Source organism: Microtus pennsylvanicus, chromosome 9 (assembly GCF_037038515.1).
Source record: "Microtus pennsylvanicus isolate mMicPen1 chromosome 9, mMicPen1.hap1, whole genome shotgun sequence".
Lineage (NCBI taxonomy): Eukaryota > Metazoa > Chordata > Mammalia > Rodentia > Cricetidae > Microtus > Microtus pennsylvanicus.
The window spans coordinates 12,665,948-12,691,788 of record NC_134587.1 but is presented as its reverse complement, the minus strand read 5'-3'; the positions used below and the strand labels follow the sequence as shown (position 1 = coordinate 12,691,788).

Below are 25,841 nucleotides of genomic sequence, written 5' to 3'. Positions count from 1 at the left end.
GAGGACACAGTCTTCACTTCTACCAGCACACTGTGTGATGCTGGGCAGGTTGCTTACCTGCTCTGAGCCTGTTTCTTCTCCCAGAGTAATGGTACCGAACTGGGGAATTCTCTGCAGTTTGCTCTCTGTGGGAGGGGCAGTAACAGGCAGAGGGAAGAGAGAGCTTCTTTCTTGCTTCAACTCTTAGAAAATACACTGTCATTGGTGGTGGCCCAGCATGCTCCCTAATATAAGAATGCCTAGACTGTACCTGACTTGGGTGATACTGGGAGCCATGGAATTTTGCATCCACATTGACTTTGAACCAATGGTGTGACTTCAGTTAAGTCAGCTAACTGCCTACAGGAGACCCCGGTTTCCTTTTCTGATGAGTCCCAAGATCCTTCTGTGTCTATCTGCATGGAGGAAGCTGCTGGATAGGGAATGTCCTGGGTCTCCAGGCTGATTGGGTGCCTAAGGTCTTAAGGACACAGGTACAATTTAGCGTGCTGGTTCATCTTTCACAAAGGAGCATGCAGGTGCCAACCCTGATTCTGGGAAGGGGATTTATCAGATAAGAAGTGAATGGTGGCATGCTCCCCAGGGCCTCAGAGAGTGGAGGTGCAAATGTCAGTTGTATGCTAGCTTCAAACCTGGAATGAGCCCCCCCTCTACGTACCCCCCACTAGCTGTGGTGGGAAGTTGACATTATATAAGTCGTGGTGTGTATTTTAAATTTGAACCTGAGTTGATTTCTCTAAAGGCTTTGAATGAATATTACAAGTTTTGGTGGTGGTGGGGAGGAAAGACTTGTTGAATAACACATTTAAATTCAAGACTGTTCCGAAGTTCAAAGACCAGTCTGAGTTATTTCTAGCAATTTCTCGATGCGTAAAGTATAAATTCACTTTCACTCTTGAGCTCTGTGAAAGAACAGCAAGGACGTCTACTCTTGCTCATCTGGTCATCCATCCAAACCAAAAGCACTCCTAAAATCTCTAGCACATCCTCCCTCTGAGCTATATTTTATTCTAGGGAGGAGGGGACTCTATTTTAATTTGCTCACGACCTCAGCAAGCAATCGGGTAAGACATTCGTGTCGTAAACTGGTAAACAATGTTTACCCCTGGAATATACACTGTCTGCAATTTCTGATTGCATAGATGGTGTTCTACTTTAACAGTCTTTCTGATCGATAACCTTTACCAGTTGTGCTGCATGGATTGTGTAAGCAAAATGAAGGCTCCTATTCACCTCCCTGCCTCCCAGCCCATCTTATTTGCCAGTCTGTTGCCCGCACTTTGGGGCTCAAGGTCAGTCGGGAAGCAATAGCTTTAGGTAGGTCTATTTGCCTTGCCTCTTATTTAGCTGAATTTAGCTCTTGAGATAACAGCATTTTGCCTGTGCACTTGAATGAAAATTTAGTCTCGACCTCTGTTATAATTTTGGACTGCTTGATTGATTCTAGCAAGGTGAAAAATCAGACTACAGAAAGCAAACCTAATGAAATCTCTAATGACGTTCAGAAATATTTGTGGAGAAGACCTATTGCATTTTAACATTTGCAGGCTTTTAGGAGAGTAGACCACTGGGTAATGCCACCTGATCGAAGGCGATATTGAAGAGAGCTTAGCCCAGCAGCTCTTGATATTATTGATAAAGGTTTAAGCTAAATATCTTACTGGAGAAATCTAGGTTCCTGGACTCTGGAGCTCCCACGTGGACTGTTTCTTGCCTTTGGACATTCAGGGTGGCCAGGTGTTCTCTGCAGATAGAAGGACCTTGTGATTAAAAGAGCTGTTCCCTTGGGCTCTGAGAAGAAGTTTCCAAGTCTTTCTAGAAGAGCCTCTCGCCTACCTCTTGGGAGCCCCATCAGTGAGCCCCACCATCTGTCTGGGCTAAAATGAAGCTGCAGCAAGGGGCATTGCACAGGGTGGCCCCGAGGAAGTGAGAGCACTCTTCCAGCCCTGCACCCACGGTAGAATGATGCAGATGGGAGTTTGTGCATCCTTCTTTGATTAATCTCCTGGGAATCTGGTTTTATAATCAAGACATCACCTCCAGTCCTTCCTTGATGAGGAATCCTGAAGGTAGCTATTCCAGAAGAAGGAAACACAGAAAAATGCTCTAATCTTTGTGCATGCAGGACAAAAGTCAAGTGAAGAACTTGTTGTTTTTATTATAAAAATAATTCACGATTCCTGTAGTCATCTTACAAAATGCAAGAAATGTCAAAGGAGTAAATAAATAAGTTACCCAACAGCAACGGCCCACTTACCTGCTGAGAAGCTTTCAGTGCCAAAGAAAAGGTGGGATAATCAGTATTTTCCTCGACAGTACTTTAGGGGAGGTGCTTGAGAAATGGGCCGCCCCATTTGTGTGAAAGAAGGGCAGAGAGAGAGATTTAATTTGTTTAACACCTCATTGAGGGGTGTTAAAACCAAGATGAAGCCAGGTGGTGGTGGCACACGCCTTTAATCCCTGCACTCAGGAGGCAGAGGCAGGCAGATCTCTGTGAGTTCGAAGCCAGGCTGATCCACAGAGTGAGTTCTAGGACTGGCTCCATAGCTCCTGAGAAACCCTGTCTCAAAAAACCAAACCAAACCAAACCAAATCAAACCAAACCAAACAAAAAACCCCAAACAAGCAGACAAACAAAAGCAAAGCAAACAAACAAGAACCAACAAGATGAAGATGCTGGCCCGTGTTTTCCTCTCTTAGCCAGTGTCCAGAGCCTCTGACCCGAGAGTGCCCCTCCACCCCAAAGCTGGCAACAGAGGAAGTCATCAGCTGCCTTTAATAGACTCAGATCATCCTGAGAAGGACAAGGAGACAGTGAGGCCCAGTGACTGTGGCATCAAGTCAAGGAAGCCCTGCCCCCAAGCCTCAGAAGGTCCTAAAGGCAGAGGGAGGACACTCATCCACCACAGGGTGGGAAGGGGTGATCAGGAGGCCCTCAGAAGTCTGCAACCTGACCCTGATTTCCGTGAAGTAGTCTAAAAAGAGCTGTCTCCATAGTCTGGACTGCTCGCCTGTGCTCTGTGACCTACGCCATTGTAAAGACCTCTGCTTGTCCCCAGTCTCCCCTTGAAAGAAAAGTTTTGGAGGCCAAAGTGGTTATAGCTGCCATTTGGAAACCTCAGGGCTACCTCTGTGTAGGATAGCTATCGGTACTGGGCACTAAGGCTGCCAGTGCATAGATACTGCTGGTAATCCTGGCATTAGCGTTTCCCTTCTGCCCAAAACGAGCAATAGTGAGTCTAAGCACCGCCAGTAGAGCCCTAAGTTTGCATTTCGAGGGAAGAACCTGGACATGCTCCATTAACCAGCCTCCAAACAGTTGCGCTGTGGCTGAAGTTCATCTTCCTTAACGGAGGTGTTAGCACCTCTACTAACCTTAATTCCTCCTACAAAATATCAGTGGTAAATTCCCTTCAAGGTTCCAGCCATCAAGTAAGTGCCTGCCCCAGAATGGCCTGCACTGCACTCTGGCTAATTTGCATGGGGGTGTGGACCCCCTCCTTTTCAAATACTATCCCAAGGTCACTTGCTTAGAAATCGTGACGCCAAAGAATGTTAGAGCTGGAAGGGACGGCAGAAACAACTCTTCTCCCAATCCTAGCATTCTATAAATCAAGAGAAGTCCTGGATTATGAGTTCAAGACCAGCCTGGGCTGCATGATGAGATTTGTGCGCACACACACACACAAAGAAAGAAAGAAACAAAGAAAGGAAGAAAAGAAAAAGGGAAAAAGAAACAAGGGCTGAGTCCTGGTAATGGCTCAGTGGATAAGAGCATTTGCTGTTCTTACAGGGGACCTGGGTTTAGTTCCTAGCACCACAGCTGGGCCGCTCACAATGGCCCATGACGCCTGTTCCAGAGTATCCAATGCTTTCTTCCGTCCTCCATGTAATCACATACACAAACCCATGCACAGACACACACATGTAAATAAAAAATAATGCAATAATAAGTCAAGGACTGGGGACCCAGCTCAGGACTAGAACAAAGCTTGCCTAAGTCCTTGGCTTCATCTCCATGCTGAAGAAGAAAAACTGAGTGAGATCTTGAAGACTTAAGTGACTGTTTACATCCAATTAGGATAAACACAGACTCCCTTTGAACTAGCAAAAGGATTTCTTCAGTGTTGTGTGCGAAACCGGCATCCTTCTGGTCACCTAGGGTCAAACGTGTCACAGTTTATTGATGTGTCCCTCCTCATCTTCTCATTCAATGAAACTCCAAGTCCTTCAGTTTCCCCTTGAACTCTTCCACACATGCCTATTACTCCCTTCCTGCGCCCGTCACACAGACACCAAGTCTCTACCAGAGGTGACAGAGAAAGCGCACACCTTCATCACTGTGGGGCAGAGAGGTGATAATGGAGGCGGGAGATGACAGACTTTGTGGGGTTCTGGACCCTTGTCCACTTCGTCTCAATGTGTCAGTCTTCACATTTCCAGTATGACTTCCAGAAGCTGGTCAACTCAGTTCAGCACAGTGCTTTGCCCGCCATAGCTGCCCTCTCATCAGAGTGTCCTAACAAAGATTCAGCTCGGGAAGTCCCTAGGCGAGGGAGTCAGAGACCAGGCAGTCACAGCTTGATTAACTCAGCTTTATCTGAGACACAGAGGATGCTGAGAACCCCAGTGCATTTTCTCCTGTCCATGAAGATGCTCTCGCATTAGATTTATAGGACACCCATTTACAAGATGCTCTGACCTTCAGGTGGGAAGCATCCCTAGAGCCTTTTTTTTTAAAAAAAAAAAAAGTACTTCAGGTTTCCAAAAGCCTAAATAGATAAGTAAATAAATAAATATTCTTTTATGAATTAAAAAATCCATCACAGGTCTGCCTGAAATTTACTCTTGTTGAGTAAGCAGCTACGAAAGGAGATAACACCCACCCCACCCCAGGGTTGCCTGTGAAGACTAAGCTGTGCTGTTTGACTTTCCCTCTTCAGAGCCTAGCACGTTGTCTGGCTCGTGGCTACAAAATAATGGTTTGTGGATGAGTTTATCCGTGTGATTTTCTCTAAACGTCCGTGGAAGAGTTGCTTTGGGTAGAATGAGCTGAGTTCTGGAGAAGAATTTGCCTGAGAGGTGTTTTTCTGCTTATGAAGACAGTGTCTGTCTGCGAAGACAAGTTGAACCCTGGGGAAGTGAGAGCATGCCTCCAGTTCGACACTCTGGTGCTTTTGGTATTGCCTTTTGTGCTCTGGTTGAGATGGTGGGAATGTCTTCCTGGAAGCTGTAGACTATTGGTGCAAGCCGCTTCCCGTCATCTTTCTCAGCTGTCTTTCCCTAGTCTGAGATTTTCAAGCCCATCACAGTGTCATGAATAAACTGGCCAGCTGTTGGCTGATTGATAGGTCTAAAATGATGTTTATCCTGCACTTTCAAAATGTCATTCCAGAGAGGTGCCCAGGACCCTTTTTCAGGGCCCCTTGTAAATGCTGCAGGCTCTTACTTGATTGGGGTAGGAGAGTGGGGTGTTTAGGGGCATCGGAATAGCCTCTGGCTCCAGATGCAGAAGAATCTGAACTTTGAAAATAGTGTGTTGAACACATGAAGGACAGTCTGCAAGAAGACATTCTCTTCCGACGGAGGGGTGGCAGCCAGACGCGTGGTGGAGGGCCATGAGAGAACGTTCTCCAGTTCAGAGACCAGGAGAGAGAGACAGAATGCAGGAGAGAGAGACAGAATGCAGGAGAGAGAGCACGAATTGAGGTTGAGGATGGGAAGCCTGGAACATTTTCCCAGGGGCCTGCTGTGGAAGACAGCAGCTACGTTAGTTTTCCGTTGCTGCTGTGGAAATATGAAGATATAGGGGCTCAGAGTAACACACAACTTTTATATATACAGTTTGTATTATTTTACCTTTTTTGGTTTTTTTTTATGTACATCGGTGCTCTACCTGCCTGTGTGTCTGTGTGAGATTCCCTGTAATTGGAGTTCCAGAGAGTTGTGAGCTACCATGTGGGTGCCGGAACTTGAACCCGCGTCTTCTGGAAGAGCAGTCAGTGCTCTTAAGCACTGAGCCATCTCTCCAGCTCCACAACATGCATTTTTTTTTAAAACTGTGCTTTACTTTGTGATAAATAGCCAAGGTAGGACAATCTCTAGAGAACAAACTTTATTCCCTCACAGTTTTAAGGTCTGTGAAGATGAAGGAGATGAAGGTTCTGTGAGAGACTCTTCCATTCTCATGTCTCATATTGTCACGAATCTGTTCAAGAGGTTAAGCCTCATGACTGAACATCTCCCCAAAGGCCGCATTTCCTAACTGTTTCACTGGGGATTACATTTCTGACATGTTAATGGGGGGGGGGTAGCACATACAGATCGAAGGACTTTTCTAATGATTATCCAGGCCAGAAGTCCAGCAGGGGGTCTTGGGGTCTTAGGGTTTAAAACCATTATCTCCTTTTGGATACTTCCCTGACATCTGAGGTTTGAAAACTTCAACTCTGAGGCCTGGACCTGGTTTTTCTCCATCCTTCCCACCTCAGTAAATCCATTCTCTGGTCAAACACTGCAGAGTTATCCACGAGCCATTTTTCTTAAAAGCTCTTTTACAATTCCAGTTGGTTCAACCTTAAGAATTACATTTAGAATCTGGTTATTTCTCACACCCTTATGGCTGGAGCCTACAAAAGCTCTGTAACTGGCAGTGTGTTGTTTTCTTGATTCTGTCCTCAGCATGCAGCCAGGGGATCTACTAGAGCATAGGCCAGACCTCTCCCTTGTCTGCCCACATGTAGCTGTTGTCTCCTGAGTAAAAGCCAAAGACAACATGATGGTCCAAGGGGAGCAGCCTGGCCAGCCTGCGCTCACCAATGGGGTACTTGGCCACCACACCTCAGCTTCCTGCCTGTGCTGGGAGGCAAAATCAAGGTCAAATGGAGTACTGGGTCCCTCATCCCCCATCCACGTGGTCATTTCTTCAGCTCTCAAGTGATAAGGCATGAGTCTGTGTATGAGCCTTTTTCCTGTCAGACCTGGAACATTGTGATAGAAACCGAATCTTCTAAGGGTTTGTGTTCTCCAACCCAAGCAGTCATTTCTGATCCTGCTGCTATTCTACCCAGTTAGAACAGGAAATGCAATGGCAACTGCTAACAGCTGTTGAGGTGTAAGGAGGGCACAGATGTTGCTGATAGAAGGGAAACTACAGAGTAGGGCGGGCCCTACTTTGAATCGTAGGGGTCTTCCAACTCCCCCCTGCTCAGTGTGTTTCACCGAGGATTCTGCAGCAGCCCTTCTTAAGAGCACCTGTTTTTTGTTGAATTTACTCACAGGTGGGGAGGGGCAATTTGCATATCAAGTCTTTTCTTTAAAGGAAAAAAGCCAGGCTGTTAGGGGCTGGAGTGGTTCCTTCCCCATACACTCCCGTGTGCTACTATTGGTACCCAGATGTGAGGCTCAGTACACAGTTTTTTTTTTTTTTTTGGTTTTTCGAGACAGGGTTTCTCTGTAGCTTTGGAGCCTGTCCTGGAACTCCCTTAGTAGACCAGGCTGGTCTCGAACTCACAGAGATCCGCCTGCCTCTGCCTCCCGAGTGCTGGGATTAAAGGCGTGCGCCACCACCGCCCGGCTAGTACACAGTTTTTTGAATGGAACTAACGCTTAAAAAAAAAAGTTAACAAATCCACCTGCATCCGAACACTCATGACTGTCACATGAGAACGGAAGGAAGGAACACACAGAGAGAGGTCTTGTGAATTTGAGACCAGCCTCAGCCACATAGTGAGACCCTGGTTCAAGACAAAAGGAAAAAGAAAAAAGTCAGTAGCCATATCAGATGATGAATCACTTATGCATAAACAGGGTCTAGAATACAAACACTGCTACTATTCAGTATTAACACAGTCAATGGTGCAGAAAATGGTGCGAAAAAGGCAGAGTCCAAAGTTGTTTTTGTTGTAGTTTTAACACATCTGGGGTGACAGTGGGCTGATGTGCTGTGTCTTGCTTTTGTCTGGTAGGTCATTGCTTGTGAACAGCAGTATGACTCGTCCTATGACGCTCGTTGTGACGTCTGGTCTTTGGGCATCACAGCCATTGAGCTGGGAGATGGAGACCCTCCCCTCTTTGAAATGCATCCTGTGAAAATGCTCTTTAAGATCCCAAGGTAGGACACCAGATGGCGCTCTTGACTCATCAGTGCCTCGTGAACCCGGTCGGAGGGAAGCTAGTTGGTATGCAATTTCTCTCCTGATTTGAGAAAGCCTGATTGTGAGATATGTTTCCTTTTCAAAAACAAGAGAAAGAACAACAGATTTGGGAGGACACAAGGAGGGGATGTTTCTGCAAGATGACACCCTGAGAAATGGTGTGAGCCTGGAACAGTTGTCAACTTCCAGCACGACAAATTTCCCAAGATGTTCATTTTGTGCTTTGCACAAGAGGAACACAGACGCAGTTTAGGACTACATAGTTGGTCTAAACACTGCTGTTTTCTTTTCAAGTGTACTTTCTCTGGTATTAGGGAAATTCGGTGGCACACCCAACACATATTATTGAATCCACTCAGAGGAGCAGTGACTACTGCCTGTAAAACATCGGATTATCCTTGCACCTTATTCTTCACCCCTAAGTTCCAGCTTAGTGGGACAATCCTCTCAGAGGAGTCTTTAGGGGTGATTTAGATGCAAGTGTGTTTTCTACTCTCTGTGTACAAGAAGTGTGGTTCTTTCACGGAACTGAGCTGAACTGAGCTATGTTAGGAAGGTCAAAGGATGGGAAACCCAGCCCAGCCTGGGTACAGACTGATAGATAATCTTTCAAAGGAAGACTCTGGGCATTGGATGGAGTCACAATACGCGCGTGTTGACCTGTCCTCACCCACACAAAGGCACAGCTATCTGCAGCCTTTACACATTTCTGGAGACTTCCATTTGCATTTCTGATTAGGTCTATTTATATGCAGATGGAGCTCTCGAGCGTTCATCATCATAATATTATCGCTTTAGACCTAACCCAGACGTGAACAAATCAACAACCAATCCTCCCACAGATCCTGACTCAAGTCAGGCTGGTCTTCTTGCCTTTCCCAAAACACAAAGCCAAGTGGTGGTGACCAGTGGAGCGGATGAAGCTCCTGGCTTTTGAATTAATAGTCTGGTGAGCGTTCAAGGGGATGCGAGGGTTTCAGGAGCCAATAGCAGCCCACGGAGCAGTAGCAGGTCAGAAAAAGAGAAATAAGGTCAGGAAGGATTATCTGTGTGTTTTGGTATATTATAAGGGCTTGCTCACTGGAGCAACATAGTTTCCCAAAGAGCTTGCTTAGTGAGATATATGCACATTCAATAAGAGAACATCGACATGGGTGTATTTATTCTTTTCTTTCTAAAAAGTATGCATTTGTGTACATATCCACTGTTCAAAAATCACCCTAGCTGATAAATTCAAGTCAGCTCAGAAGGTGTGTGAATGTGTGTGTGTCAGCATGTGCACGAGTGTACACACATTTGATTCAATAGATTCTTAGCTTTTAGCTAATTTCCATGCCCACAGCCTCTGCTCTCCGATCGCCCCTATTCCAGTGCCCCTTTCCCCTCTTGCATCTGGGGAGAAGGCTTCAGATCTAGAACAAGATGACCAAATGCCCTTTCCCTACCTTGATGCAGAATGGCTCGGAGAACAAGGGCAGCTGAAGAAGTTGGTCTTTACCCTAGCATAGGCTGAGGCTGTTTCTCTAAAACTTCCCACCTGTCTGTTCCCGTCTTTCTGTTCAGATGATGGATCAGGTATTGTCAGATAGTTCGACAGATTCTCCGTGCAATTATCTGGACTCAATGTTTGCCGTTATTGCAACTCTCATGGTCTAGCTTGACATTCTTGGGCAGGAAGAAAAGGACACAGTGCAGCCTACTTGATCAAACCGTATAGCTGGTTTCTTCCTAAACCCTGGAAGAACTCTATGGATTTATATTCACCCAGTGGTTTCTTTAAGAATTATCCTATCAGAATTGCACAGTTCTCTTTGAAGGGTTATGGGTTGACTCGAGCTGTGTGAACGTGTATACTCATTTGAGTACTAAAATGTATCATTTCCTTAGAAGAGCTCTTTGATGGAGGATGGGGAAATTACATTTATTTATTTATTTATTTATTGGGAGGGCATGGGAGAGAGAGTGTGTGTGAAGAGGTCAAAGAACAACTTTCATCGGTCAGATCTCAAGGGCTTGTTGTCAGCCTTGGCAGCAAGCATCTCTGTGCCACCTCACTTAACTCCCATTTACATATTTTAAAAATCCTGTTGAATTGTTTACTTTTTTTTCATGGGAGTAGGTCCCCGCACCCTGCCCTTCCCTCCGTTCCCTGCAAATAACATTATTGACAAAAATCCTTCATTCTATTTGGCTTCAGCCCCCCCCCCCACCACCACCATTTGAATGTATTTTCGGTGTACTGGAATTTTCTTTAACTAAGGAATTATCCATGCCACGGTAGCCTGGGATCTAGAAAACTCATGGCTTCTTTCCTTGGATTCCCCTACTGGCCTCTTCCTGAAATTACACTGACTAAAAGACCCAGTGGGGGAAGAGAAGCAAAGCTTGGCTGAGTCATGGAAAACGTGGCTTTCAGAATCACAAAGGACTTGTGAGTTGGTGACCGCCTGGTTACCAAGGAGGTGAGAGCCTCAGATGTCAGTCCAGGCAGTAATTACACAGGTCCTGGGCACTGTGGGAACCATGCAGCAGGCCCTGCGTGGATGTGTTTGATCTGGTTCCATGCGGCTTCCATCTGCCTTCTCCTCTCTCTCGACCTTCGCGTTACAAGAGGACAAACAGCAATCATGACCTGTCTTTGAAATAGTGTGACTCACAGTTCTCCCTACGAGGCAAACACACAGAAATTATCTGCTGATTGGCCCAGCATCCACTATTTGCTGAACCTGTCAGCATGTGTCATCTTGTCTAACGCCTTTGCTCCAAAAAAAAGTCACCCCCTGACTGCTGGCGCTGTCTGCTGCTCTTTTTCTTTCCTGGAGTTAGAGGAGAGGAAGAGAATTCTCTGAGCATCTGTAGATTCCAGTCTTACATGTCTCTTCCTTGAAGATGCTATTAAATTTCCAAAGGTTTGGAAGGCTTATATAGATGTATGTGTACATATCTACATGTTTATGATATGAATATAGTTACATACATGAAACATATATATTTCACTTTAGCGGGGAATCTGTTTCACAGTCATAATTTCATGATTCAATAGGGTTAAGGGAAATGTACAGTTATGTTGGTCTCTTGGTAACAACACATCTTTCTTTAGCTCAGAGTCTCTAGTTAATGGTCCCCGTTGTCCACTGCGGGTGGGTTCAGGAAGCAATGGAGACCTGTGTGGGCTACCGTGTGGGTGTACTGAACAAGCGTGGAGACCTGTGTGGGCTACCATGTGGGTTACTGTGTAGGCTACTGTGTGGGCTACCGTGTGGGTTACTGTGTGGGCTACTGTGTGGGCTACCGTGTGGGTGTAATGTGTGGGTGTACTGTGTGGGCTACCGTGTGGGCTACTGTGTGGGCTACCGTGTGGGTGTAATGTGTGGGTGTACTGTGTGGGTGTACTGTGTGGGCTACCGTGTGGGTGTACTGAACAAGCATGGAGAACTACGCTGTACATTTATTTTCTGGGGTCCCCATGGAGGGTGACTTTGCTCAGTGTCTCAAGACGCACTTCATGCTCCCACTTTAGTCTCCGTAGAAAGAAGGGAAAAGAAAAGAAAACAAAACCCCCAAGACTCCCAGTAGAAACTGGCTTGATCATTCTGATCTTCAGAGCTGGTGATTGCCTTTCCCGAAGAGAGCTCTGCCTGCAGTGCCCAGTCTCTCGGGAGAGGAGAACATGTGACAGCCTCTGCTTCATAGTCCATCACCAAATCCAGGTGTTCCAGAATTGCTGTTCCCAACCGGCTGCGTGTCCCAGGGTTGCCACACTAGATTACCAGAAATTCGATGGGTCTGAACAATCGAGACTTATACTCTCATGGTCCTTCAGGCCACAAGTCCAAGGAGCACAGGGGCAGAGCTGTGCTCCCTGTAGAGCCTCCTGGGAAGCTGCTTCTGGTGGCTTTTGGAGGACCCGAGCCTTCCATCTTCTTCTCCATAGCCCTCTGCACTGTGTCTTCCTCTCCATCTCTTCCAGAGGCATGGGATCCCAATGCAGGATGAACACATCTCTAGGGCAACAGTCGTGTCAGGGTCTTCAGCTGCGAAGACCCTGAGGTCATAGTCTCAAGTCACAATTCAGTCCAATGCATTAACCAGCTTTCCTGGTCACCGTATTCCCCGTGAAACTAATTTGAAGGCAAAAGCCCCAAACATTTAGCTAATGGGTGAGAAGAAGTAAATAGGAGAAACAATGATGAAGAATTTGAGCAGCTGAGACCTTCCAAGTGCTGCTAATAACTATGTGGCGAGCTTGGCATTCTGTGTGTTTACCCGCTTGCATGTGAGCCCCGCAGTGACCCTGGGAGGTGGATGATGTCACCAGTCCTTTTCTGGGTCAGGTGACTGAAAGCCCGCAGAAGTTCTGCAGCTGGTCCCTGGTCTGCACATAGGGAGGGAAAAGGATGTGAATCTGAGGAGCCTGACTCTAAAGCCCATGTATTTTGCTAGCACATTGAAATGTTAACCCCTCCCCGATTTTACCCAAGCAGCAATGGCTCCAGAGTGCACAGAGACAGACAGGGCAGAGGTTCAGCCTTTAAGAAGCTCAAGTGCAGCTTCCTGTCTGCATTCCAGATTTTAAGCTGATGTTAGCAACCTAAAAGTCAGAAGCTGTTAGCACCGGTGATTGTGCCAGTCAAGAAATTGAGGACTAGACGGAGGGTCATCACAGGGACACACAGGACATCTCTAAGCACGCATCAGTTTCTGACCCCAACCCAGAAACCCGTCTGCTTGTCAAGCTCCCCTTCAAACTGCCTCTTACTTCCTAATTTAGAGCATGGAAGAGCTTGAACCGAAGATCTCTGGGACGTGTTATGTAAGAGCAGGGAGATGCTTCAGAACAGCAGTCTTTGCACCAGAAGTTTCTGCTCATGGCACGCTCGTAGCAAACTGGTATCTGCCAGGCCAGCGCTATTTCTGGAATAGCCAGCATCTTCCCTCCTGCCGCCCTTTGTTTTCTAGTTTTTCCTATTATTTCTTCAGCCGGAAAGCTTACTCTGGGTACTGGGGAACATCAAAGCCTGTTTCTGGCATCCTGAGCTGGAAGGCATTTTTCTTATGAAAACAGTATTTTTAAGCATCTATTCAGGAAGAAGCCATATAATAACCAGCATTTTCTACTTCGGGCGTGTTATTAGATTTTTGTGGCTAAATAAAGTTTTACAGCCTAGGCTGAGGACTTAGTCTCCGCTAGAACATTATGCTTATGTGGGAAAATATTCTCTAAGTTCTATGCTCCCATTACAAAAATGCTCTAGAGCCCAGCCCACTGAGAATTTAGAAATGTCCACGTCTTCTGTCTTATGACACCTTCAACTTTATTCTTGCACACTCAGTTGGATGAGGTACAAAAATGAAAAGACTTGGTTTGGCTTTGAGGAATGCCTTTTCTTCTGTCCCCAACTTTTACCGTTCACTGGTGAAAGTGAAGCATGCAGAGTCCTGGGTAGAAGGGGGAAAAGGGAAGGGAAAGCAGACATTGAGAATCCAGGGTCTGGGTCCTCTCGGATGGCTTGAACACTGTTGGTGGTGGGCAACTCACCCTTGGAATCAGTTGTGAGACTATCTGAAGATTTTCCTCAGAGATTTGGGGCCTGTAATTGGCTCTTGTCCCAAAAGAGAGTCCTGGGGCTGGCTTTTTATTTTGCTAAAAGACTTTACAAAGTCCTTTAGATCCTGACTTTCTAAATGCACAAATCAGATCATTCTGACATGGGACACAGGGGTCCTCATTCACTGCACAGCTGTGAGAGGATGCAGAGGCAGTGGTCCTCTCCTCTCCTGCTGCACAGCTGTGAGAGGATGCAGAGGCAGTGGTCCTCTCCTCTCCTGCTGCACAGCTGTGAGAGGATGCAGAGGCAGTGGTCCTCTCCTGCTGCACAGCTGTGAGAGGATGAAGAGGCAGTGGTCCTCTCTGCACAGCTGTGAGAGGATGCAGAGGCAGTGGTCCTCTCTGCACAGCTGTGAGAGGATGCAGAGGCAGTGGTCCTCATTCACTGCACAGCTGTGAGAGGATGCAGAGACAGTGGTCCTCATTCACTGCACAGCTGTGAGAGGATGCAGAGGCAGTGGTCCTCTCCTGCTGCACAGCTGTGAGAGATGCAGAGGCAGTGGTCCTCTCCTGCTGCACAGCTGTGAGAGGATGCAGAGACAGTGGTCCTCTCCTGCTGCACAGCTGTGAGAGGATGCAGAGACAGTGGTCCTCATTCACTGCACAGCTGTGAGAGGATGCAGAGGCAGTGGTCCTCTCCTGCTGCACAGCTGTGAGAGATGCAGAGGCAGTGGTCCTCTCTGCACAGCTGTGAGAGGATGCAGAGACAGTGGTCCTCTCCTCTCCTGCTGCACAGCTGTGAGGGTATGCAGAAGCAGTGGGGATCCCTGAGTCACCAATAATTGCCTTACTATTACAGAATTGCCACAGGACATTTTCCCTTAAGGCCACAAAATACAAGGGAAAGAAATTAAAACTAAACCCTTATTCTTGAAATGTAATAAGTGGGGGTAGTGGGTGTTTAATGGCACAGTAAGGATGGGTTTGCCCCAGGGAGTTTTGGTTTCTCTTCAGCAGCCCAAGTTACTTCATTATTGGCCTTTTAAGCAATGAACCTTCACAATCCAAACTTCACTCATAAAGCAAGAAGTATCAGGAGAATTACCGTCATTTAGCATTTTTAAACTAACTACTAGCAGAAAGTTTTGATATACTCCAATAGAAAACAATTATCCTTTATGAGTCTTTCTTTTGGAATGACATTTCACATCCCATTTTTAGTTAGCATCCTTCAGGATGCTTTGGGTGCATGCCCCTAGTCTGCCTTTGGAATATCCCCTGTACCCAGGACTTAACACTCCATTTCCTTGGGAACCCAGTGGCTGGATGCCCCTGGCAGGCATGCCCCAGAAGACTTCCACTCTATGAAACTGTCTCCAAATTCTATTCTAATTTGAACTGAGCAGCTGGGGCCATTAGTTCCTGTGGAGGTACAGCTTGCTGCCCCTCTGAGTCCTGGCAGACAGGGAGAATTTGGTTTTGCAACATTTCTTTTGGGGATCAGGTGGCAAAGCCTGAGCAGGTCTTCAGGGACTTCCAGTCCTCATCCAGTCTGAGCAAGACACTTACCCTGGGAAAAAGGAGAGACCGGAGCTGCGGAGCGTTGACGTACAGTGTTATCTGTGCTTTCTCCCTCATTACCCCCGCTTCCATTATGTTGGCACCATCCACTTAGGCTAAATCTGACTTAGCTCCGAAATGATGGAGGGATGGGCAAAGAGTATCAGCAAGGAAACAGAGCTCAAAATAGCGCCAAAGAGTCCAAGAACTCTGGCTTCTTCTCAACTCTAGAGAAAGCAGGGGCTCATGGGAAGGAATGGTTACAAATGCCTTCACGGCTTGGCAGAGTGGCAGGATAGGCAAGACAGAGATGAGGGTGATGAACTGGTCACCTGGAGGGTCTTTGCGGCAGAAGATGTCCATCTACAGAGTCAGATAACACCTATTAGAAATTTTATTTCTAATATTATTAGAATATTATTGTATTCTAATTATTTATTAATAATGCTTAATTTTAATTGAATATTATTGTGTCAGTTTTCCAGAGCTGTGTAACAAACATCCCTAATTAGTTGTTTGATACAACAAAAATGTGTTTCTCAGGAATCTGTGGTTCTTTCAGGGCTTCCTCAAATCATGACTAGACTCCCTCAATACATCTGTGATCTGCTGGGGGTTGGGCTGGCACAGGCTGGTCTAGGATGCCTATGGGTAGAACGATTTAGCTGTATTCTGTGTGCTTTCTTATCTTCTAGAGGGCTAGCTAGGGTTGTTTTCACATTGGTGATAGGATTCTGAGCAAAGATTCAGAAAAAGGTAGAAAAAATTGATACTGGTTTATTGCTGTGTCCCTCAGCCAGTCTGTCCCAGCACAGAGAGCAGTTCCACTATCTTCTATTTGTGTAGATCTGACCGAGTTTCTTGGTGCCTCAGGTTCCAGCTTCCTCCCCTGTCAAATAAGGATAGAACTAGTACCAGCCTCATAGTCGTGAGGAATGAGCGGATGTGAAGTGCTAAGAATGACTCATGGCAAACGCTCTTTCAGTTTGTGCTGGGTGTTACTAAAGCAAAGGTCTCCAGGGCATAGTCACCCTGAAAGGAATTTTCTTTCCCTGGTAGCTGAGGAATTGAAAGCTCCCCTTCATGCAGCACCACCCATGAGATCAATCATTTGAAAGTTCAGCTAATTGATTGATGATTACATAAGGAATTAAGAGAGGATGAAGACAGATACTTAATAAATTTTTACTTCTTACATAGCACTTCTGTGTCAAGGAATTTCACCATTAATATCCATCATCAGCTTCCTTTGGAGTTAACAGACACACTGTGGGAGATATGCCAACCACTGTCCCTATGCCCACCCTTGGGCACTGTGGCAGGAGCTACCTGCAGCAGGAAGCAGGCATGCTCCGCCACCCAGCTTCCACTGTGTCCACCCTGAATGGAGATGCTGTCATCTTTAGAAGGGACTTGCTTGTCAAGTGTATGATGGCCTTCTGCTTAACTGATGAGTTATATGTTCTGCCTTGGCAGCCTTTCCTGTCCCTTGGAAGGTTCAACTTTTTCCAGGATTCTAGAATTTTTTTTTGCATCCTCAGGTAAGGGGACAGTATCAGAAGTCCCAGATCCAAGACCAAGGACTCAAAATTGAGTCATTTTTGTACCCATTTTCTCTCCCAGAGGGAATTGCTTTTCTCTAGCTTAGCTTGGAAGGTCAAAAGCATTGGCAAGAGGAAGCAGAAACCCAGGCCAGGTGAGAGGGCAGAATGGGGAGCTAGGGTGTTCCTGATGAGTTCAGATTACTTGCCTGGGAGGAAGATAGCCAGGCACGGGAAGACATGGATAAAGCCGCTGCCCACTGCCAGGGGCCATAAAAGAGCACAAGAGAGTAGGAAGCAAGGAGGAAAGCAGAGGCTGCCTTCGAACTACCATCCGGTAGGGGATGTTCACACTCGGTTATAATCCTGAAAAGAAAAACCGGTGCTCACTAAGACTAGCATGGGGTATAAATCCTTACCTAAAACTACTCTTAGACCACTGTTGGTACTCTAAAGCTAGGGTCCGCCCTGCGAACACTTGTACCTGCCTGTTCCATGCCCACCCTATACGGAGCATTGAGAAACGAGAGTGGAGGAGGTTGAGTGACGTGAGTTGGCATTATACAAGTAGAAAAAGAGTTCTAGCAAATTGTCAGTGCTGATGGTTATGGACTCAACTGGGCTACACACCCCCAAACCAGATAGGTCGAAACTCTAACCTCCTATACTTTAGGATGTGGATGGATTTGGAAATAAGCTCTTGATAGAAGTAATCAAGCTGAGATGAGGTGATTAGGCTGGGCGAGAGGAACTTGTGTCCTTATGCAAAGGGATTCATTTGGATATGATCAGAGACACAAGCAGAAGGAAGAGGGTCACTATGAAAGCCAAGGAAGACAGGGTCACCAGAAGCCAGAGGAAGCACAGGAAGGCATTTTTCTTGAAGGCTTCGGCAGGCAAATGGCTTTGAGGACGCTTGGAGGACTTTGGGCCTCTGGCCTCCTCCAGATCAGTGAGACACGTTTCTGTTGTTCTAAGTCATTGTAATGTTTTTACTGCTTAGTTGCAGCAAATGTAGAGAATATAACTTGTGTTCTGAAAAGACTCAGAGTCTTTGCTATGGAAGCTGAGGAGGAAGCTAGTCATCAGGGAGGAGCAGATTGTTCTCATGCTTTTTGACCCCTGGTACCAACCCTAAAGCTAGGAAAAGAGAATGTTGGAAAACTCGCGCTGTTCCCCTCAGCTTGGTGTTGAGCCTGCCTTGGTGGCCCATGTGATCTGGCAGAGGGCTCTCCTTCTAGTGTCTTTGCTTTGCTGACAGTGCATGGGCCTGGGTCCTCTTGGCTCTACCTTTTGTCTCCTTCCTTCCAAAGTTTGCAGATTAGCACTTCGGTGTCTATTAAAAAAGAAAAGAAAAATACCCAACTGGAACTAAATACATCTCTCAGCAGAGAAATAGTTCGTTGGCTTGGTAATCCTATGTTCTCTAACTGAAAAGGAATTAAAAAAAAATCAATGTACTGGCAAAAAATTGCAAGTAAGGAAAGAGTGACCCCCGGGGAATAGAGTTTGCCAAATGAGTTTGGCAAAATGCGAGCATTTCCTAATTAAAACTCTATAGTTCTCCAAGAGTGTGTGTGTGAATGGTGACCTACTTACAAACGGACTGTAAACTGGTGCCAGGACTAATTTATTCAATCATTTGATAAGTATTTGTTGAGCATGTCCTATGGTCATGATACTACTATATCAGGCACACAGTGAACAACACTAAGTCCTTGCTCTTTGGAGCTTAAATTCTAGAGGAAGATGCGGAGAAATGATAGACAAATAGACAAGTATATTATGATATGCTAAGTGTTGATAAATGTCTGTTGTGGTTCAGATATGAATGTCCCCCAAAAGGCTCACGTGTTGAAGGGCTAGATCTCATTGATGGAGGGTCCGGAAAGGGACAAAAGGGCTCTGATTTCACCAATGGTCTTGAAGTTGGGTCCTGGGTGGAGGAAGCAGGTGACTGGGAGCATGCCTTTGATGGAGATCTTGTCTTTACTCTGCCTTGTGCTTCTGCTGTGAGGATCTGCCTCAACAGAGGCCTGCAAGCAATGGCACAAGGAAGTCACAGACTATGACACCTCTGGTCATGTGAGCCAAAACAAATCTTTCCTTGGTTAAGTTTTTTTCCCTCCAGGGGTTTGTTGTGGTGGCAAAAAGTCTGACTAAAAGCCTGCCCGTCTGCGGGAAAGTAGGCTAGGGAACCATTGAGTGACCAATGGGGAATAAGCTGAGGGACAGCTTCTCTCACAAGGCAAAGAGGAAAGTCTCGATGGAGGAAAAGGAGAAGACAGAGAAAGGAAGCACAAGACCCTGAGGGACAAACACAGTGGCACAGTTTAGGACAGTAAAGAGGCCATGGCGGGGCGTGCCGAGGAGCATGGTGGGAGACGATGCCAAACAGAGAGCCGGGGACAAGGTGTTGCAGAATGGCCTTCTGCATCACTGTGGTGATTTGGATGGTTACTGGGAATGAACTGGAAAGCCATTGTGCTTTGGAACAGAAAACTGACACAGATCACTTCTGTGGAAATGGATCTAGATGTGGGCAACAGGAAGTTAGGAAAGGAGAGAGTGACACAGAGATGTGACAAGACACTCTTCATAATGGGGTCAGAGGAAGCACAGCCTGAGGCTGGGACAGAGAAGACAAGACTAGAGTTGAATCATGACTGTAATTCAAAGGTAGGGCTGGTGATTCTATTGCTTATAGTTGAGCAGCCAGACAACAGGAACTACCAATGAGGTGGTTGTGGTAGAGATGAGAGGTGGCAAGATGCCCCAGGCATCCATCTTGGGCATGGAGATTTGTTAGCTACACAGAGATGTTGAGTAGGCAGCTGACAACAGTCTAGAGTTATATGGAGACATCTTGGAGACCCCAATGTGGGAGAATGTAGGTGGCACTTAGTATGATAGCTGCTGGACTCCTGGGGGTTGCTTCCAGGGCTAGAGATGAGACTGGAGGGAGAACCAGGAGTGAATTGGAGAAGGAGTGACCACTGCGGTAAGGCAAGAACTAAAAGGTATGCTATTCTAAAAGCCAAGAAAGCAAGAAGTCGGGAGAGCCCAGAACTTCTGAATCAAGTAAGACGCAGACAGATCGAGTCTGTGGATTTGATAAAGGTTGTTGTTGGAGATTATCTCCTAGAGCCAATCAACACTGCTGGTTCTCTGGTGCTCTGAAACCAGCTTTTCTGGATCATTGGTTTCCTCCAGCTTGTGATCGTAAGATCAGTGCTCTACGTGGTGATGCATCCTGCTCATCCTTGTCTGTCAGGGGTGAGGGTTGAGGGGTGGGGATCCGATGGATGACCCTGGCACAGTAACAGGAGGTCTTAGGTTTTGTGTTGACATTATAAATAGCCATCTGGAGGGGACTTCAGGCATCTCGGATCATGACATGTCTCGTCCATAAGTCATAAGTTGACAGAAAGCCACTAAAAGCTATGTTCAGCCCTATGTCATTCCTCACAGGTACTTTGTGGTGACAATGGTGTCTAATAGTGGACATCGGAGGAAGGACTAGCTGGGATTAAGGATGTGTTGCCATGAAGGACTCTCTTAAGGCTTTTACCACAGGGCATATTTATATGGGGTTTGTGTTAAAAAATTTAAAAAGTGCAAAAGTGCACACATTTTTGCTCTGCCTCTAGAGTCTATCTGTTCAGTAGCCACAAGTGAGCCAGTGCTAGTCTGGTGACCACTGGTAGTGATGAGACATGGAGCAACAGAAGTCCGCTTCTCTGTCAACCTTGGAATCCTTAGTGAGCTTAGGTATGACACACAGCTGTCCGAATGCCCCGCCTTGACGCTGCCAGGGTGAGTCACTGCAAAGGCCGCCCTTTGCTGTTCCCTTTAGCTACTGCAGGTAGTAGAAGAATTATCTAGGTCAGGACTTAGAGCTCCCACATGAGAGAAGGAATCACGGCCCCAGGAAAGGGCACCATTTACCAGGAAGCCACACCTCCCAGGTAGCCATTGCTATAACTAAGAAACTTAGACCTTTGGTAAGTTTCTTAGTTATATCTCCTTTGCTGTACTAGGTACTACAGCTGACGAGCCTTATGGAAGAGTTTATCAGGGGCTTGCTTCCAGTGTCAGAGGGTTAGGGTTCATGGCTGTCACATTGAGGAGTATGCAGCAGACAGGCAGGTATGGTGATGTAGCCATAGCTGAGAGTTTACATCCTGAGGCAACAGCTTTGAGCCAGAGAAACGGGGGGGGGGGAGGGGGGGAAGGGAGCTACCGGGAATGGTTAGGCTTTTGACACCTCAAAGCCCACCCCCAGTGACACACCTCCTCCAACAAGGCCACACCTCCTAATCCCTCCCAAACGGTTCCCTCAACTGGGGGCCAGGCAGTCGCATATATGAGCCTACAAGGGCCATTCTCATTCAAACCACCACAGTAAGTTTTGTTGCTTTGTTCTTATCCACCAGCCTTCCCTTAGCTGAGTTTGTATGGTGAATGTGAGAGAAGAGATAGAAAAGAATTTCACATGGAGTAGTATCTCAACTAAGTCTTAGCCCCAGGAAAGCAGTGCTATACAGCTTCCCAGACAGGGAGACCAAAAAGCTGCTACACATCGGCCAGGCGTTGCCTTCTGTGGTTGCATTGTCAGCAATCCAGAAGTAAGAATGGGTTCCTTCCACCTTCCTCCTGGTACTGCGTCAACAATTGTAGACAGGCTTAGGGAATGGGCGGGACTCAGGCAACATAATGGTGGCAAATATGTTTGAGCTCTAACGCCTCTAATTGGAAAGTGGCATAATCTTAAAATAAATGTTATTACTTTGTTTCTCAACGATGCACACATTTCCTTTCAACAAAATGGAATCATATAGGTAGACCATAAATCTCTTGAATAGGGCCCTCTGGTGCCTACGGATACAGATAAATCACGCTGAGCAGACGGTGAACCATGAAATGATTCTGTTAGCATGTCATCTGTCTAGAATATATTTTCAGATCTCCAGCAGAAGGGTCCGAACCATGGAGGTGCGTAGCCTAACAAAGTTTGTGCCTACATAGGCCTTTCTACCTTCCTCCACCGCTGCCTGTGTCTAAGGGTGGCACCCTGCTCGGGGAGAAAACACAGCTGATGAGGGGCATCAGCCAGGATAACAGGTGACAGAGACAGAATGTCCTTAACTCTACTACCCTAGAACATAATACACCATTTCTACTTGTTTAGTTTTCTGAAGGAATTTAACAGTTTCTAATAGTCATAGTGAGTGTTAAAATTATAATTGTGTTGCTCATGCCCAATGAGAGTTATAAACTTTCCCATCTGTCTTCAAGTTACTTTGAATATACTCTTAGAATGTGAGATGGTTTTCTGTGACTGGAAACCTTGCAGGTGCCAGATGACTGGACTGGCAGATGTGTTTCCTACGTTCATCTCCTGTCCCAAGTTTTTATGATGTCACTAAATCAAGGCAGAAGAGAAACTTCCTTTTGGGCTTGTACAACAGCTCATGGGCTATTCTAACGGCTTTCAGAGATCGGCTTCTGAACCGATCAAGTCTGCTCCTCTTGAATCTACGCTAGAAGTCAGATGTGTCTAGCAAAGTGGCAAACTATGTAATCCCGGTACTGAGGGGCAGAAGCAGGAGGATAAAGAATTTTAGGCCAAACTGAGCTACCTAGTGAGCTCCAGACCAACCTGGGCTGCCGTGTGAGACCCTGACTCAACAAACAAACAACATCAAACAAACACAAAAAACAACAAAAGAGGTGAAAACCCTACTGATGTGCTGAATCAGCAGAGCCTCTGGGAGCAGGACCCAGTGTTCTGTGATGTAAAAAGCCCTGTGAGCATCTTCTTCCCTCATGATTGACAGCTGTGCCTTGTAGCCCCTCATCAGCCCCAACTGGATCATCAGCGTTCCCCACAACTTTCTTTCCCTCAAGAGGCAACCTTTCTGAGCATCCATTCTCCAACAGTCTTGGTCTCCTTAAGGAGACTTGCTAAGACATACCTGCTTAGAGGTAAACACGGAACTAATGAAGAGGACATGCTGTCAGGGAGCAGGTGGCTCCCCTGCTCTTCTGGGTTGGCTTCAGAGGTGTGTTTCTGCACTAACCAACTGTCTTCTGCTTTGCAGAGGATACATAGAAAAGGTTTTCATGTTCAATGATAGTGTTTCTGCTGTGGTAGTGCAGGAAAAAAATAGACCAGAGGCAACCCCCCCACCCCCAAGTGGCTCTGCATATAGCTACAGCGCAAGCCGTTCTAGCGAACGTGGGGCTTTAAATACTTCCCATCCTTTAATGGTAGACGTTTGTGAACTTGACTAAATCCAAGCCGCTGTCCTCTGCAGTGACCGAGTGCCTTGCCTCTCTGCAGCTCTGTACTTTTCCATGCTGCCAGTGTATTTCTCGGAAGGGCTCATTCCTAGAGCACTCGTGAATTTTGTTCTACGAAGTGATACTCGTGCTAGACAAAGCAAATCATACAGAGTACAAATGTGATTTCCCAACATCTGTACTGCCACCCAGAGGGGCTTATAGCCACATCAGGAATGGTTGCCTGGAAACCAACTTGGGGTCAAATCACAAGGGAATTATTTCCAACATGGCCCATTGAAGTGGCACATAAATCGGTTAGAGAACTTTCTTGTTATTTATTGGCCACTTCTTCACAAGACCCAAGCTGTATTAAGTCGGTTGTCATGGCACCCTAAAGAACTATTCAGCAACATCTGTATGCTTACTAACGATCCAAGAGCTTACAAACTCCATTTTTGGCAAAACAAAGAAACATTAAAATATAATATGCCAAACCCTGGGGCTTAACAGTCCTGCCATCTTAATTATACGGTTAGCTGTTATAATTAGATTGTAAATTTGTGGTCAGGTACATCTGACCAATTATTGGAAGCACAAGAATAAATCATTAAATCATTATTAGAGCCTGGAATGAGGGCCATCATCGAGGCAGGTGGGACACTTAGTATTCAGTCCTTCACCGTGAGACAGGAAGCCTGTCCAGGACAGCCAGTTACCTTCCTTGTACACAGAATTCTTTGATCTCTATTCCCATCAGGAGCTGCAATTTTCTACATAAACGTTACCAGCAGCAAAAGAATCAGGACCCTAAGGGGTGGAGGGGCTGTCTTCACTTTGCGGCTTATTCCCATATTTTGATTATTATTCTCACTTCTGGTTTAAGTATATTCCAGTATATTCCAAGGTGAGATTATTCAATGAGATCCCTCCCTGAGGGCTGTTGTATGGATTATATGGTGAATGGGACCCAAACGCAAAATGCTATTATTCAGATCCAATTGGTCAGGCAGGCGAATCAGCCCAGGCACGGAGCGCACCAGCGCTGTTTTGCTCTAGTGGAAAATGACAAGGTCAGTGCTGGGAGCCTTGTCATCAAATTGCTGTAGCATCAGGACCTCAGGACACCTCCCCCATCCCCTCAACAAGCGAGCTCCTGGGGTGCAGCTGCACCTCCAAGCCGGGTTTGAGGGACCGGATGCTGACTCTGTTCTATAGATGGTGACTGTTAATCGAATCACCATGGCCCTGTTCTCAGAGTGTGTTTTGAAGTAAGAAGGCTTCCTCAAGAAGCCAGAATGTCAGGGTGTCTGTCACTGACCACAGCTGACATGTGTCTCGTAGGCAATATGAAAACTCACTAGATCGAAATACATCAATTTCTGTTTTCTCCTGATTTTTGCATGCTGTAAAATGGCTGGCAGTGGCTCCACAGAGATCACACCAGGTGCTGCTTTTGCAAAGGAAAGGAGGTCAGAGGGAAATCTGCCCTTTCGGAAAGGTTTCCTACAAGGAGTCTATTCTAGGAAACCATTACTTTTCGGCTGACCATTTAATGATAGTGGTTTGGGGGACTAAGAATTTCTTCTTCCCTCCACGGTACATCCAATCACAAGAGCAATTTATAAACTAAAAAATAAAAAAAAAGTAAATATTGCCTCCAATGTATTCTTCAAAAAATAAAAGCTGCGGGATCCCCCGGGCAACAGTTGGCTGTAGTTATCAGTTGTTTTCTATGTTTTCTATGCAGAATACTTATGCAAACATTTCTCAGTTTGCTACCTACCCCTCAAGCATTCTAGGTGAAATGTATTCTAGAAAGAAATTTTCTGATATGTCATGATACAAACTAACTATTAGCTTTTCCAAATTATGTTTGTGTGTCTAGAATAGGTTAAAATAGAGGCACTTTCGATGCCCATTTATCTCTGTAATTATCCCAAGTCCCCGGGAGACCACGGATGGTTTATTAGCTAGATTTAGAAAGACTAGCTGCAGTATTAAGCTTCCCCCCCCCCCTACATAGTGGGCTTTCAGTACACAGAGCATTACAGTTATTTGGAGACAATCTGTAGTCTTGGAGACAATATGGCAGATGTGACATCAGCTGCAATTATGTGTAATTTTACCCGCAGTTTATCACCAAGGTAACCAGAGTAGGTTTCCCTGCTCGCAATTTTAAGAATGTCATCGTCCTAAAAGCAGCCTGGATGGGAGAACAGATTATGCTCAGAATCCCTCTTCTCTCTATTCCGTTTCCCTTACACAACAGCCCTTTGGAATTCAGATAGCACGGGTCTATTTTTGGCAACAGCTTTGGGTTTTTGAAGCTGTTAAGAATGATTTCAAATACCCTCCACATGAAAAAGCGTTTGTCAGTGTTTAAACCATGCGATGCTCCTTCTTGGTAGAATATCTCCTTCCTTTGGAGAACAGTCATGGGGCAGAACCCTAGCAAGGGAAGGGAGATGGGGAGAAAAGCCATTTGGTCCTTCATAAGCCACACTACCTGGCTCACCTCTCAAACTAACTTCCCTAAGGCTAGGAGGCAGTCTTTGTTTATTTGTTTGTTTTTAAAGTGCTGGGTATCAAACCCTGGGCCTGGAGCATGGTAGGCAAGCTCTCTACCATTGGGTTACAACCCCACCCCTCAACGGGAATAATATTTTACAAAAGGTTTACTTATTACATATATATGTACATGTTCCTGGTGCCCATGGAGGACAGAGGTGGTACTGGGTCCCCTGGAAT

At 46.1% G+C, this 25,841-nt stretch overlaps 1 protein-coding gene across 2 annotated transcripts in view; it reads left to right on the top strand.

Annotated features, from left to right (window-relative positions):
* Myo3b (myosin IIIB) overlaps positions 1-25,841 on the top strand; it is a 283,449-nt gene that overhangs the window by 28,775 nt on the left and 228,833 nt on the right. For both annotated transcript variants that reach the window (XM_075984938.1, XM_075984937.1), the window contains exon 7: positions 7,968-8,113. In XM_075984938.1, coding sequence (XP_075841053.1) covers positions 7,968-8,113 — 146 coding nt within the window. The remainder of the gene's footprint in view (positions 1-7,967; positions 8,114-25,841) is intronic.